The sequence below is a fragment of the Convolutriloba macropyga genome, chromosome 6 (genome assembly GCF_964194025.1).
Source record: "Convolutriloba macropyga chromosome 6, txConMacr16.3, whole genome shotgun sequence".
Taxonomy (NCBI): domain Eukaryota; kingdom Metazoa; phylum Xenacoelomorpha; order Acoela; family Convolutidae; genus Convolutriloba; species Convolutriloba macropyga.
This window is the reverse complement of record NC_134473.1, coordinates 74,122,548-74,138,377: the sequence shown is the minus strand read 5'-3', so window position 1 is coordinate 74,138,377 and position 15,830 is coordinate 74,122,548. Positions and strand designations below refer to the sequence as shown.

Sequence of the window (15,830 nt, the reverse complement as noted above, 5' to 3'; positions counted from 1 at the left end):
GAACAAAAAAGCGGACCACACCAGGGTCCATCTGAAATCTGGTTGTGACTTCTTTGATCGGAAACAGTAAACTTGTGAAGACTTTCACAGCTCCTAAAGGAAACTCTCCAAGAATTGTTACAATTAATTTCGCAATCCTGAACAGATCGCAATCCTTGGTTGAAGTAGTTGAAACCGCTGCACCTAGGCTACGCTTATGGTATTTGCTTCAAATGTACAACAGAACTGTCGAACCCCCGTTGACCCGAATTCTTAAACGCTATCTTAGATTATGCCAATGATGATCAAGGTAGACAACAGCTCTAGAGGCCCAACTTATTTCACAATTTTCGATCCTCCGCGTGCCTCATCTCGAGTAAACTACACGGCTTCTCGATTTTTCTGTTTAGTCAATTCAGAGGACGAAAGATTATGACCAGGACTTGGCAAGAAAAAATCCTAATGCAAATGCTTGACTTTCAGGAGATCTTCTTTGTTCGAAGCTACACTTAACAGATGAGGGGATCGTTTTTGACCCATAGTTTTAACAAATCTCCGTTCCGTAACAGTTTATGTTTCCATTGGGATCTTTTTTATCAGCAGAGTAAAAATTTGTTGATGCAAAATATTATTGTCGATAAAGATGGCTCATTTTGCGTGCTGAACTTTAGACATGACATTGGAAAATTTTCACAAATTTTTAACCAAACAATGAAATATTCCAACCATTGAAAACACTACCAGAATTCCAATTTTGACGATAAGTTTTCTCCAATTTTCAGAATAACTGATTCCTACTCAGCTGCTTTAAAACTGTCAAAAACTCAATTTTCAGAAAAAAGCGTTTGCCTGTTCGGCTTTAGGTGGCTGACCTACCCCCGTTTCATGCAAAAATAGGGGAGAATTTGTTCTGGCAGCTGTTTGTTGGCTCTCAGACACCACATGGGATCATTGTTGTTTATTTGGGAGCAGAATTATTTTCGAAAATTGAAGTCAATGTGCATTACGACTGTCGGTTGTCACTTCTTCTGTTTTTTTGTTGCCTTCATGCATAGCTCTATGGCCTCATTAATTTTTCATTTAGCGCATTGGAAACTCGGTTTCGTGGCTGCAATTCCTGTTTTTTTCCTATCACCGTCAGCTCTTTGGACAGTTTCTCGCTTTTCAGAAGCTATGCATAATTACGGCATAACGCCCGCTTGAAATGTTTTTTCAACGCCTGTACTCACGTGTCTATGGCCCCGGAAATCTTATTTAACTACTAGGATCTCTGTTTCACCCTGGTTCTATGGCCTCAGAAGTTTTCTCAGCTACGGTAGTTTAAGCTATTCAAGATTTCTGGCAAAAGACTTACACGTGCGGTACGGCTATTCAGATCTTTTCAAGCGAATTAACAATTTAAAACATGTTTTTTCCCATGCGAGTAGAGAAAGGGCTCACATAAACGAAACGGTAAGCCAACATTTCCCAGCAAAAGTAGGATCTAAATGAACAAAAAATTTGGATGCAGCTCGTTAGGTTTTCAAAGTTCGGTTCAGCAAAATTAAGTTTTCAGAGTTAAGATTAAAAACAAAACCACTTCGTCAAAACCAGGCATTCAATTCAGGAATTTTTAAAAAGACGTTGACATATTCACTATTTTGGTAGAACAAAAGTCCGCACATAGCCGGCAGATTGCCGGAAAATAGCCGAGATAGAAGCTTGTGGCCTACCTTGAATTGAAACAACTAAAGAAACAAGATTGACAGATCGACCATCAGCTTTTTAAAAGACCACTACACTTTTTGGGTTAGGTTCGGACTGTCATTTTTATGAGACACATTTGCTCTACAAGGAAAAAGCCCTTACGGAGCTTTTTCAAAATTAATATTCGATATTAGAAGTCAAGACTCTATCAAAAGCGTTTGCCTGTTCGGCTTTAGGTGGCTGAACTACCCCCGTTTCATGCAAGAATAGGGGAGAATTTGTTTTGGCAGCTGTTTGTTGGCTCTCAGACACCACGTGGGATCATTGTTGTTTATTTGGGAGCAGAATTATTTTCGAAAATTGAAGTCAATGTGCATTACGACTGTCGGTTGTCACTTCTTCTGTTTCTTTTGTTGCCTTCATGCATAGCTCTATGGCCTCAGTAATTTTTCATTTAGCGCATTGGAAACTCGGTTTCTAGGCTAAAATTCCTGTTTTTTCCTATCACCGTCAGCTCTTTGGACAGTTTTTCGCTTTTCAGAAGCTATGCATAATTACGGCATAACGCCCGCTTGAAATGTTTTTTCAACGCCTGTACTCACGTGTCTATGGCCCCGGAAATCTTATTTAACTACTAGGATCTTTGTTTCACGCTGGTTCTATGGCCTCAGAAGTTTTCTCAGCTACGGTAGTTTAAGCTATTCAAGATTTCTGGCAAAAGACTTACACGTGCGGTACGGCTATTCAGATCTTTTCAAGCGAATTAACAATTTAAAACATGTTATTTCCCATGCGAGTAGAGAAAGGGCTCACATAAACGAAACGGTAAGCCAACATTTCCCAGCAAAAGTAGGATCTAAATGAACAAAAAATTTGGATGCAGCTCGTTAGGTTTTCAAAGTTCGGTTCAGCAAAATTAAGTTTTCAGAGTTAAGATTAAAAACAAAACCACTTCGTCAAAACCAGGCATTCAATTCAGGAATTTTTAAAAAGACGTTGACATATTCACTATTTTGGTAGAACAAAAGTCCGCACATAGCCGGCAGATTGCCGGAAAATAGCCGAGATAGAAGCTTGTGGCCTACCTTGAATTGAAACAACTAAAGAAACAAGATTGACAGATCGACCATCAGCTTTTTAAAAGACCACTACACTTTTTGGGTTAGGTTCGGACTGTCATTTTTATGAGACACATTTGCTCTACAAGGAAAAAGCCCTTACGGAGCTTTTTCAAAATTAATATTCAATATTAGAAGTCAAGACTCTTACTCAGGAATTAGGGCATATAAGTTTGGCACTATTTAGATGCACACTATTGACCTTTAATTAGTAAATGTTCATAAAATTTGAAGTTCTATAAGTGAGTTCAGACGTCATTTTATTGAGTGAGGTAAGTCACGCAATTGACCTAAGATAGAACAAATGACGTCACGCACACAAATTTTAACTGCAAAGCAGTAGAATTCACTGAAATTGAAAAAGTCAATTCCAAGAGGTCAGGTCGCAAGAACCATCGATGGAGACCACTAATTAAAAAAAAAACACGATGTCCCCAAGTATAGCCACGATCGCTTTGCGGCTATAAATCAAACGAAACCGATTCAAAGTTCCAGAATTCAGCAGGATCCAAATCAAAAAAATTGAATCCAGCTTGCCTAGGAAAGAAGTGAGGTTTTCAAACTTTTCGTTATTCTGCAAAAAGCTTTTTCAAAAACATATTTTTCAAGCTAGTCAAGGAGTGGTTCATATTAAACGGATCTGTAAACCAAAGTTCCCTATGTGGGTGGGATCCCAATCACAAGGATCCAGCTGGTTTGGAATTTATGTTTTCAAACCGTTTTTTCTTTATTATGCAAAACCTCTCTATAAAATATATTTTTTATCAAGCTAGTCAAGGAGTACTCGTTGAGTGTGGGTGAGTGCTTGTTAGTGTGTTTTTTGTTGCTTTTGGATTTTTCATTTGTATTTAAAATTCTGGTTCTGTTCTGATTTTTTGCTGTTTCTCTTCATTTTTATCCAACAGTGAGTAAAGAATTTTAAGGAATTGTTAAGCCTTACAAACTTAAATTTGATTGCAATCATATTCATAATTGTTGCAAGTGCTGCTTTTAATTGTACATCAGGGTACTCAAACTTGCTAAAAATCTTGGATCCTTTCTACCAAGAAAGATCCCAAGTATTGCGTCTTTTCTGCCAATAATTTGGATTTCTCTGGGCCTCCTATTCTTGATTTTTCTCAGTCAATAGAAAACTCAGAGAGCGACTCTGGAGTGTTCTCTTAGCTGCCTTGTATTTGACCTGATCAGACTCAGAATCAGACCTGGGCCCTTCTGATTTTTTCTGAATCAGAGTTGATGACCTCTGTGCACATGGTACAGGTACGCAAATTTCGGTAACCTTGTTCAGACATCATGGCTATATCGCCAAGATTCTTCGAAAAGAATGCTTTGTAAATGACACTACAAATAACCACCTACCTGTTCATTTCCATGCATCCCAAATCGGCTGAAGTCAATCTTTTCACCAATATTGGGATCCAACTGCTTCAATTCGTCCTGCAGACTTGTGACCCCAAGTGACCCCGGGTCAAAGTCGCCAGACACGTTGTTCTGATTGTTCAACAGAGATTCAAGGTCAGAGTGAATCGAATCTTCTTCAAAACTCATGTTCTCAGCACCACTTCTGAAATTATAAGACACTTTATATATCTACTTTAACAGATATGCCATACTTAAGACAGCAACAACCCATTTAAAGAATGCCTGCATTAGTTTGCAGTTTGATGCTTAATCGAACAAGACATCAGTTTATAAGTTTTCTCCATCATGTGCCTGATTTTACTGATAGTCTGAGAACTATTCATCGGCATACAAACTGCACTCTTCACTTTTTAGTTCCAAATTCGTGATCAGTCTAGTATTTAACTTAAAATTTCGGAAAAGGCACTATTAGTCATAAGCAGCCTTTCTATGAAAAGCGCAAACCGGACTTCGAGCACAAAAAATAGAACATTTCATGTTGTGATGATATTCATCTTAACACAGACTGCTCTAATTTCGAAACACATGATTCATATGTCGTTGAAACATATTTCAAACAGTAGTTTTTTTAAGTTAGAACTCGTAATTTTACACTTTCTTAGGGAAACTGATATCTTATCAAAGCACTTAAGTTAAACTCTCTTGAAGTTTGAAGAGAAAATATTAAAGCTGAGCCTGAAAAATTTGATAGCTCAAAATGGTCGAAAAACTGAACTTTCATAATTCTTTCCCTATTTCAAATTTCATGTTGAATAATTAAAACATAATGCAACTAAAGTCGGTCAAATAAAGACACGCGGCACAGTTACATTTTTCTGCTTCCGCATATGGGAGAGGTAGTACCCTGGTGATAGCATCTCACTAGAACTTATTATAGTCCAATACTAAGATTTCGAAAGGAAAAAATGAAACTATTATTGGTGCACTTTTAGTAGTAAACTGCCCCGAATTACGTTACCGTCTTATATTATGAATGAGAGCATTTGCGAAAAGAATTCACCCAAAAAAAGGTCAAAACAAAAATAGATGGTACAAAAACTTAAATGAATCTCAAAAACAAAACATAGCCGGCAGATTGCCGGAATAGCTGCGAAACAATAGACCTGCGTGCCATATAATAGAGATAGAAACAGATACAGATCTAAATTGGAAAAAAAATCGACGCCGCTCAAAAAACTGGGTAAAAAACATTCAGCGATAAATTAATAAAGCTTGTTAAAATTCATTCCGCAGAAGCCTCTTATTAGGGACCTTTACTACACAAATGAGTTCCTTTGACCTTAAGCCAATTGAAACTAAACTTAAGTTTTAAAGTGCAAAAGTCATTTTATTGAGTGAGGTAAGTCACGTATGATCAAAATCTAATCACGCAAATAACCTAAAAACTTTTGCTAAAGCGAGTGAGAAATGACGTCACGCGCGCAAATGCCGTTATTGAGAGGAAGAAGTCATTCAGAAAATTTGACTTTTTCAGCTTTGCTGTGTGAACAAATGTAAAACGAAAAAAGAGCGACTAAACAGAAAATTAGACCTAGAACGGACTATGAATGGATTGGAAAAGCCATTTAGAAAAAAATCCGATCCAAAAAATCGAAAAAACAGTAAAAATCAAATTGAAATTGCCGCATGTGAACAGAAAACCACTAGCGAGAAAGCGAATTTTTGTTCAAACACCGTTTTCTCACTCTACTTAAAATTTAGAGCGAAAAAATTTCACGCCGCAAAACCACTCGCTTTTTCGCTCCACTTCCTGTTTCGGCGCGACCAAAATCACTACTCCAATTTGACTTCAAAAATCATGAAAATGTGTGAACAGATCTTAAAAAAAACAGCGCCCCAATACAATTCAAATTCTTTGAATTGTAAAAAAAACCAAGAGCACCGCAATATAGCTTCGCTCAGCTTACAGCTTTGCAGCTATAATAAAAAAAACGGTGATGTAAACATTTTGGATTAAACGAAACGACTACTTCGTTCGAGATCAATTCAAAAGCACAAAGCAGCATACCTGTCTTGATAGGGCACATACTGTATGGACTGGACCTGTTTGACCTTCTCCAGTTCAACGATGTAGTTCTTCTTCAGCTCTTTCTCAGAGTTGAGAGCCTCAATCGCCTTCTCGTAGTAAGTTTTAAACGTCTCCTAAACATCAGCAGTTAATCAAAACACAAAACATATTTTCAGGGGAAAATAAAAGCTGTTCCAAAAGAACAAGCCACATGCCAATTATGTTGAATATTAACCGATAAATAAATATTAACTAAAATGATAAATACCGATAAATAAATATTAACTGAAATCTCTTTGGTCAAAACTTTATAGAAACTTTGTGCCTATATCTGAATATCTTTGTGAAAATATTTCAGTGTGTTCCATAAAGTATGAAAAAACGAGCTAAAGTTTAAGACGTTTTGATTTTGATTGCGTTAAAAGGTCAAAAATCAAGCCTTGAAATATGTACAAAACGCAAGACAAAATTCTAAATCAAAAAGTACTGACAAAGAGTTCGTTTGTGCAGCAACTATGGGACTTATAAACATAAAATTGAAACCTAATAGTTGTTCGAGTCTCTCGGTGAAAAAATTTTATCTCTCATTAGTTGCCCTTGTTCGCATTTGAAACTTTTAACATCCGAGAGGAGTTGATACGCGTATAGGTAGACAAGATTCGCTTTTCCTTGCTGACACCTACTTTCATCTGTGTGAGTTCCTCGTTCTCTTTTGTTAGTTCCACACACTTCTCGTCCAGTCTGTCCCTCTCTCCTGTCAGCCTGTCGTTCTCTATCTGACGCATGCGCAAATGCGACACCTGAAATTACACATAACCGTCATTTCCATATTCCCTATCCTACAAATCTGCAATAAATCAAGAAGGCTGCTTGGGGGTCTAAACAGGTACAACTAGAGTGCAAAGAGGCCAGGACTAGATTCCATCCAGTATCGTATCCTTCAAGACTAGGTGGTAGCTAATAAACGAACGGTCTTAAGCTCATGCACCTGGGCATCTCTGATAACCCTCTCTCTTGCTCTTTCTTGTTACTCAAGATTTTATTTCTCAGTCAACTGTTTTTGAACCATCAGAGCTTCGAACTACATTAAGCTTCGCTTTAGAATTGACACGTCCCCTTGTAAAATTTAGCTATAATTTCAATTCCGTAAATTTTATTAAGACCTACAAATACTCTAATTTGATTGGCAATGGCATATATTCTAATGCGAAATCCTGTTTCCAAATTTTGAATCATCGGCAATTGGCCCCAAACTGCCCTGACGTAATCGTCTTTCTTGGTTTTGGTCTGGAATTCCTAAGATAACAAAGGGGCTTCCGAATGACGATATTAGAGGCTGTTATAGACCAACAATAAGACTTGAAGTTGAAACGGCAGTTTCCATTTTTAACCATAAATTGCCGCAATTTGAGTTCCACTGAATAATATTGTGGATGAAAAAGCAATTTAGATCACGCAAAACTCGAAAATTATTGACGTAAAAGTCAATCAAAGTAACAAAAGGTCAAACGAAACTTGAGTAAAAAAGACACAGGATTATGGGTTTACCTGCGTTCGAGTTAATGATTATTCAGCCCATTCTTTCGCAGTTGCGTAAAGATAGGAAAACTATGCCGATGCATAACAAAAAAGACATTCTGCACGTCATGCAAATTGAAGTCCACAAAATGCAGCGCTAATAAAAAATGGTAAGAGGAAAAATGCTAATTAGTTTGTGCGTAATATAATTACAGTACCTAATAAAAAACTAAACGTAACCGACTAACGTCGGGCGAATTGCTCTCAAACGATCGGCGAGTGGTTGGTTTTGGTAGTAGCCAGCTGGCGCTTATGAATGGTAGCATTAGGGGGTGAGGGATTGTGTGTGGGGGCGGGGGGGGGGTAATGGGGTACTGAGAGGGTCAATGTTTAAGATTATGAACCGCCCTTAACACCATGAAATTGTCTACTCAACAGCTTTGGTGAATCGCATTCCTAGAGCATAGTAAGGCTTAGGGCTGTAAGAGGACTTAATACCTCCGAGTGCTTGCTGTTTATCCCCATTTTAGGACGAAACGTCAATGCATTCAAAAAGATGACAGACTAATGTAACTGCTAGAAACCTCGTTTGAGAGCAATGAATCACAGGGCAATTATAACTCCTACAAACAGCGTTTTAGAGCAATTAAAAATCATGAAAAGAACTTGCTTTAGCTAACCTCTTCTTCAGAATACCAATACTCCTCTTCGAAAACCTGTAGAGTACCAATACTCTTCTTCGAGTCGTGTAACAAACGGGTAGAATACCAATACTCCTTTTCAGGGCGCAATACGCCAGAAATAATATAATTGCTACAAACTTTGTTTAAGAGCAATTAGACAATATTAGCTCAATGCTAACCAATTGCTCAATGCCAAAAACCATTAACTCACATTCGATCGTCTCGTCATTTTACTTTCAATTTTCACTTTCAAGACACCTCACTAATGTCGGAAGAATTGCTCTCGAACGACTAGTGGGAGCTCAAACCTACTGCAGTCTGCTTCAGTCGGGGGGGGGGGGGGGGGGGTGAGTAATTAAATTATTAAATTCATTAAATTCACTAAGGGGCCGTCATATGACGTCATTAGAGATTATTATAAACCACTGAAAACACTAACATTTGATAAGAAAAATGACATCAATTCTGGCTCATTTTTTATTTGACTTTTGACAGCTAACTGCCGACACTTGAGTTCAGCTTCTGACACTTGTGAATGAGAGATTTAGCTCACGCAAAACGAATGTCAAGCTCGTAATAGCCACTAGAAAAGTCAAATCGGTCACGCAAAAAATTTTCATTAAAAAACTCAATAAAATGAGTCAACTAGAACAATTAAATTTGTGATCAAACAAACAAAAAATAGCGTATAGTGAGAACAGCGTTAAGAAGCAAAACTAAGAAAAACATAGCTGACAGATTGCCAGAAAATAGCCGCAATAGATTCGTAGATCGGCAGTGTAAAAAAACATTAAAAAAGACCGACCAAAAAAATTCGTCTTTTCATTGCAGGCTGATCTGTTATATTTTGATTAAAAATCTGTATAAGTTATTGCTGCCTCTATTAGCTGAACTCAAATAACCTTCATTTAGAGTGACACACACCCATTTGACCTTATCTCTTTGAATTTAGGTAAATAAAAGTCAATTTCAAAGTGAGGAAGTCATTTTTGAGAGTGAGGTAAGTAAAGTGTGACCAAAACTTTAATCACGCGCATGAGAAAAAAAACGCGCTCCACTAAGAGCGAATAATGACGTTACACATGCAATATAGTTGAAATTGCATGAACGAACGAACAAAAATTGGCTGTGACGTCATATGGTCGTAACAAAAATCATGACGAAATATAAAACATAGCCCGAAGATTTCCGGAAGCGACTCGAAGCATCAAAACTTCACTAACAAAACCGTAATTACAGCGGAAGCCACTACTTTTGTATTAAACCATTAACTCACTACCTCTCCAGGTCTGCTCTAAAAATTGGTGAAACTTAAGCCACTGTCACCAAGAGAAACAAAATGCAGCAAAATATTATATCATTGAAAACGTTTGGTAACGTTAAAAAACCGAAAAAAAAGTAGTCAAAAAGTCATAGGCTGAAAAAGCTGACAAGATTATTAATTGCCCTAAAAAATTCAGGATTTTATTAATTGCCCTAAAAAATTCAGTTGTTTTTTTACGAAAAAAACAACACACCCTTAATGCCTCAAAAATTAAATTGATCATAGAAAAAACATAAGCAGAAGAAGAATATTCAAAGGCAAACAGTTTAATTTAACACCAAGGCCGGAAGAAAGTTGCAGTAAATAGTCATAAGAGGAAATTGCAGAAAAGGCTTGCTATCAGACTCTCAGTACTGGCTTATGTTGAATGAAATCAAATGCCAACCAAAAAATGACGAAAATCTAAGAAAAAGCTGAAATCATTCATTTTTAACAACTGAAAAAATCAATATACCGAAAATAAATGTAGGTGCCAGGACAAAGATAGAAAGATACTAACTAGAATGTGAAGAATATGGGCACAATGTAAGGAACACCGTAACAAAAACACATTCTTGACTTTTGAAAGTTAAAACTCAATAAAAAATTCAAGAAAAACGAATACATTTCATTGTTCAGCTTTCAAGACATATAAAATATAACAAATCATCCGATACAAAGATCTATTCTCCTGAAGAGAACAAAAAATAGGAAAAAAGCATATATTAAAAAAACGAAAAATTAAAACATTTTGCAAAAAAATGGTCAAAAAACTTTTTAAGACAGCATTTATGAAATAGTTTTAACTGTTTTTCAAAAACCTAACGCCAAAAAATGATTGAATTTTTATTGAAACAAAATTAAAGTCCCTCATGTTGCACAAAAAGACTATTTCTAGCAATCACAACCAAAATACAAACAAATATACCCGCCAGATTGCCGGAAAATAGCCGCCGTTGATTCCAATAAGCATGATTGGGATTGAAAAAATATAAGATATCGAAAAAAAGATTTTTATACAAAAACATTTTTTAAGTCCGATTTACTTTGATGGCATTTCGTAGTTGAACATACTTCTGTTTGTTAGAGAGAGGCTATTGGGGCTACTATCAATACCAATAAGCATAAGAGATGGTAACTAAGACTTATAGGAACCACGTTCAAATAGCGGGCATCTAAAATTGGGCTTTATGGGATTATCCCGTTTCTATTTCTGACTTCAATTTTTTATTCTGACTCTGTTCATTTTGAATTGCTTTGCTGAGCAACTCATGTTCAAATTCACTTTTAGCAGAATGAGAGAAGAGAGAAACTAGCCTAGAGAAGTCAAAAAGATGTCACGCAAAATGCTGAAAAAGCGGCAAAATGGTGAAGCGAAAAAAAGTTCGACGAAGTAAAAAAAAAATAGGAGCGCTATGATAGCCGGCTGAGAAGATGAGGGCGGCTATTAAAAAGACTGACGAAAATCGGTAAAAAACTACCAAAATTGGATTAGCATATGTAAATTTTATAAAACCAAAATACATCGAGGTAGAAAGAGGCGTTGAGTATATGAATTATCAAAGAGAAGTTGCCATATTAACTGATTTTTGACAAAAATACGGTTAAAAGATCGAAAAATGAAGAAATTAATAGAAAAAAAACCAAGAATTAACTAAAAAATCAATAAATATGAGCCAATTTTCAACTTGAAACGCATTTCCAGGCTCTGCAAAACACTGTGAAATCAATTTCCGAGGTTGACATTTCAATATAGTATCGAATAAACTTTGATTCTATAAGAAACCAAATTAAAAGCAAAAAAATTGGGCCACTTAGTCCAAAAAACGGCTAAAAACGGTTATCCGGTTATCTGTATGTGCCATTCAGTCAAAAACTACTTTTCAAAGTCAAAAAGTCATTCACTAAACGAAGCGCATGATCAAAAAAACTTCTCTCGCTTAGCGAAAATCTCTTCACCGAGACAGCTGTTCTCACTTTCGCTTTTAGGTCAAAATGCCGCGTGAACAAATCTACTTCCTGTAAAAAAAAGACCGAGAGAAAACCAATACTCCTCTTCGAGTCGTAAAAAAACCAAGAGAAGGCCAATAATAGTCCCAGCTATCGCTTTGTGGCTATTAAAAATGTTATGTTCAAAGTTCGCGTTCTCTTTTCGCACATTGAATCTCTGCCTCCCTAAGCCTTCCAGAGAATCTTTCGGGAACTGTACAAGAAAAGCTCTTAAGATTGATTTTCACTCTTTTTTCTTACAATTAAAAATAGTTACATTCATTTATTTAAGGGACAAAAAGTCCTACTATAGTAGCTATTGCTGTGCAAAGCTCATAATCAAACTCAAAAGTGCATCGCCGTTTTTAATTCAAACTAGAGCAAAAATTTGACCGATTATAATAACTTGGTCAGTTATAGTAGCTCGGACGAAGAACCCTAGTAAGACAAATACCGATCACTATCTTGCAAAAATGAAAAAAAAAATCTTGCAAAGATTATTGAAATTTTGCCAGGTTCTAACATAGAAGATCAACTCCAGCGTTAATGTTTCCAAATAAGCGTCATCTGCAGGAATTTTGCAATAATCGCCGGAGTTGCACCAGGAAGATTTAAATGTAAACTTATCCAAGACTCACCTGCTGCTGAAGCGTGACATTCTCATCCTCTAAACCTAGTAGCTCTTGGTTCAGTTTCTTCTCTCTGTCTTTAAGACCCTTTAAGGCTCCCTTCAATTCTACTCTGTCTAACTCTGACCCCTTGTGCTTCTCACATAGTTCACGCTCTCGATTGCCTGAAATGAACAAAGTTATCTTGTCCAAACAAGCTGAAAATAACAATATTCCAATTCTGACGTCAATGACAAAGGCGAGCAAAATTCTTATGCATGATATAATTGTATCGTACCTAAATAATGCAGTTTCATCATTAACTATTAGACATCTTTCTTGAATCTCCACACCATAATGCCCAACAATTTATCAAAAACTCAATTAACTTCAAAATTTTCTTGTTGTTCAATAAGCTGTTTCTGAGGCGCAACAACTTCTTTTATTTGGAAATAAATTGCAATTTGCGTCTAAAGGAATCTTAGGTTTAAAAAAACTAGCTCAGAAAATTTGAGAAATATGGACACATGATCTTATATGAACAACATTTAGGTCAGAAAAAGCTCTGCGCATATAAAAGTTAATAATTTTGATTTAACTTTTGCGGCACTCTTAATTTTATCAATGATGCCATTAGAAATTTTCAACTCACTTAACCGTTCTACTTCTTGTTGTAGCGTATATGCAGTTTCGTGGGACTTTTTGAGGTCGAACTTAAGCTGATTGACATTTTCCGAGAGTATCGATTCCCTTTCTTGTTTCTCCCGCTCAAAGGCATCTTCGTCGTCTTGTGAGATTGCTCTGATTTGGCGTTCAGCGTGGATCTTCTGGTTTAAACTCTGTCAACAAAAAAAATTAGCATACTGGTACCAGTAGATACTTATCACAGACCACTTAAAGAATTGTAGTGCGCTACCTCTATTTAACAATAAAATTACCTTATACACATTTTTTCTGATGCTTTTGATACTTTTAGCGTTCCATCATTTTCAATCATAAATACTTTGAAAAGGCTCAAAAAGGCCAACAATTTGCATGTACCAATTTTTGCAGTCACGCATTGCAGAAAATTTCAAAAACGTAATGCTCAAAAACAATTGGGAATTAATGGTTGATTTTACGCAACCACTGTATCTATAAACCGCTATGATACAGAAAACGAAAGCAAAAAATTTAGTCATCAAAAATTTTACTAGGTTAAATTGGCCACTTTTAAATAAGACAACGAAAAGCTGCACCGCAAAATATGAGTCAGTTCTGGGAAGCCTAAGGCAATCAGAGCCCCAATTAGAAGGATTGCCAAAACTATACTCAGAACCCAACTTACTTAGATCCGAATTTTGATGTTTCAAGCCACAGACTAAGATAATGTTGAGGCCTTGCACCCTTTAACCACAAAAGAAATCTTTTTCGCCCGTTTCTCCGCCAGAATAACGCTAAGTAAAAAAAGCTTATTTTTGTTACATGGTTGCTCCAGCTTGCCAGGGCTATGGCCAAAAAATTGAGCAAATAAAGGTTCTGTTTTCAGAGGAGTAGATAATCAGAGAACATCTTCAGATCTAAGCGACAAATATAGTATTGGGAATAATTCCTTCAATAATTCGAACTTTCATTGTATTGGGCTCTTCAGAATTATACTCATCTTTTGCGCAGCAGCTTTTCGTTGCTTAATTCAAAGTGGACAATTTAACCTTATTGAAACCAATTTAACCTTAGTTTTTGATGTGCTGTTCGGCTGTCTTTTTCTGCACTTAGTTTTTAAGGTCGTAAATTATTTTCGACCTAAAGATGAAATTGCAATTTGCTGCATGATCAAATTGCAGCTTTACGCTTTACATGATGAATTGTCTGTTTTTTGAAGACAATTTAGTGTGCATACGGTTTACTGTCTTTTCATTTCAATATCAATCTAGGCATATTCATCTACCCTTAATCATCATGTACGCATAATTATCAAAATAGTTTGATAGGTCTCAACTAAAAAAGGCGACCTTCTCACTTTCAGAAAAAAAATCAAAGGTAGGAAAAAAGGCCAGTTTTCAGTAATCAGCATTAAGTTGAGTCAAGTGAAGTCTCCAATTTGATCATGCATCTAATAATTTGAGTCTTTGCTTCATTGGGCTTGCTGCAATAGAGAATCAGCAGGATTCCATGTAAGTCCACTTGTGCCATGATAAATATATCTAATAGTTGTATATATTCAATCATGTTCAAGAAGTAAATTCTTTTTTCTTTTTTATGAAGAAGCACGTGCGACTGAACTTACTCCTGTCGATGGAAAATTTGCAATCTCCTACCTAGATTTTCTCAAAGTATGCTAATCAGTTTTTCTGGATTTGATTTTGAAAACTACTGATGGTTATGGAAGAACTGAATTCTATGCAAGAATAAAATTTTATGGAACACTGCAATTTTTGTGGATTTTTGCATTAAGATTTTTGTCGGATCAATCAAGCTATACTCATTCGGAATTTTTCAAAGCTTCAGAATTTTCCTTCAGCTGTACCTGGTCGCAAAGTTTGCCTTATGACTTATTAGGAATTTATTTTTTGGCTTAGGTATGGTGTGTGAGTGCGGTGTGTGTGTGTATGGTGTGTGTGTGTGTGTGGTGTGTGTGGTGCGTGTGTGTGTGCGCGTGTGTTTCCACAAAAAATAAAAATGAAAAACCAATAAATCTGGGTTCAGTTTTGAAATGATCGCAACAGGTGTTAAAAAAATTGCCACACGGTTATCGCCCTCGAAATTATCATAACACCTCGGCTTCACCTCAGAGTTTGATAACTTCTCGGTGGCGATAACAACCGTGTGGTAATAATCATTAAAAGTAATTAAGTGCTCCGATCACCTGTCCGGTCATTAACCTTACCTGCTGTGTTATAGTCAATTCGTTCTTTAACTGATCATTTTCCTTCTGCAAACTGTCAAAGCTTTTCCTGATATTTTCTTTCTCCTCTAGCAAGTCAAGGCCGTGCTGGCCAGCAATGTAGTTTTCATTTAGAAGCTGAGTGCACGCAAGTCTCAACCTCGTGTTCTCAAATCTCAAACTTTCAACGGAATGTTCGTCTGTATTCGGAGCAGATAGAAGACTTTCAACATCTGATATCGAATACGATTCTTCCAAACTGTGGCTTTCCGATACTTTAAGCCCATTTTCCAATCCATCCTGATCTTCGTTTGAGCCCAGGGAATCCATTTTTATCACAATATCTGTACCAAAACGGTACCGACCTGCGGTTTTGTTATCAGACTTGGAAAACACTCAACTTAGCTTAAATTCGAAACGTCAACTTCCATTAAGACAAACTGAAAAAAATTAAAACCGGTGACAACATCAAACCAAAATGCTTGATTCGAATCAAGTTTGTTTATGTAAACAAGTGAGCTAGCTTTTCTATCAGAAATTTGAAAGAATTTGTTCAACGCATGAAGCACATCTATCTCATTCGCTTTTCAGAGCTCACTTTTTATGAGACTGCCATAATATGTAATTTTTGCGTGAAAAATCAAATCTTCGAG

The 15,830-nt window shown here is 36.4% G+C and overlaps 2 protein-coding genes across 2 annotated transcripts in view; both read right to left on the bottom strand.

The window, feature by feature from the left end:
* Positions 1-15,677, bottom strand: part of LOC142340608 (protein bicaudal D homolog 1-like) — a 33,849-nt gene extending 18,172 nt beyond the window's left edge. The window contains exons 1-6 of the mRNA XM_075391294.1: positions 15,181-15,677; positions 12,967-13,153; positions 12,345-12,499; positions 6,897-7,013; positions 6,214-6,347; positions 4,143-4,347 (exon numbers count right to left, since the gene is read on the bottom strand). Coding sequence (XP_075247409.1) covers positions 4,143-4,347; positions 6,214-6,347; positions 6,897-7,013; positions 12,345-12,499; positions 12,967-13,153; positions 15,181-15,507 — 1,125 coding nt within the window. The 5' untranslated portion in view covers positions 15,508-15,677. The remainder of the gene's footprint in view (positions 1-4,142; positions 4,348-6,213; positions 6,348-6,896; positions 7,014-12,344; positions 12,500-12,966; positions 13,154-15,180) is intronic.
* Positions 1-15,830, bottom strand: part of LOC142340612 (uncharacterized) — a 355,986-nt gene that overhangs the window by 31,848 nt on the left and 308,308 nt on the right. The window lies entirely within an intron of this gene.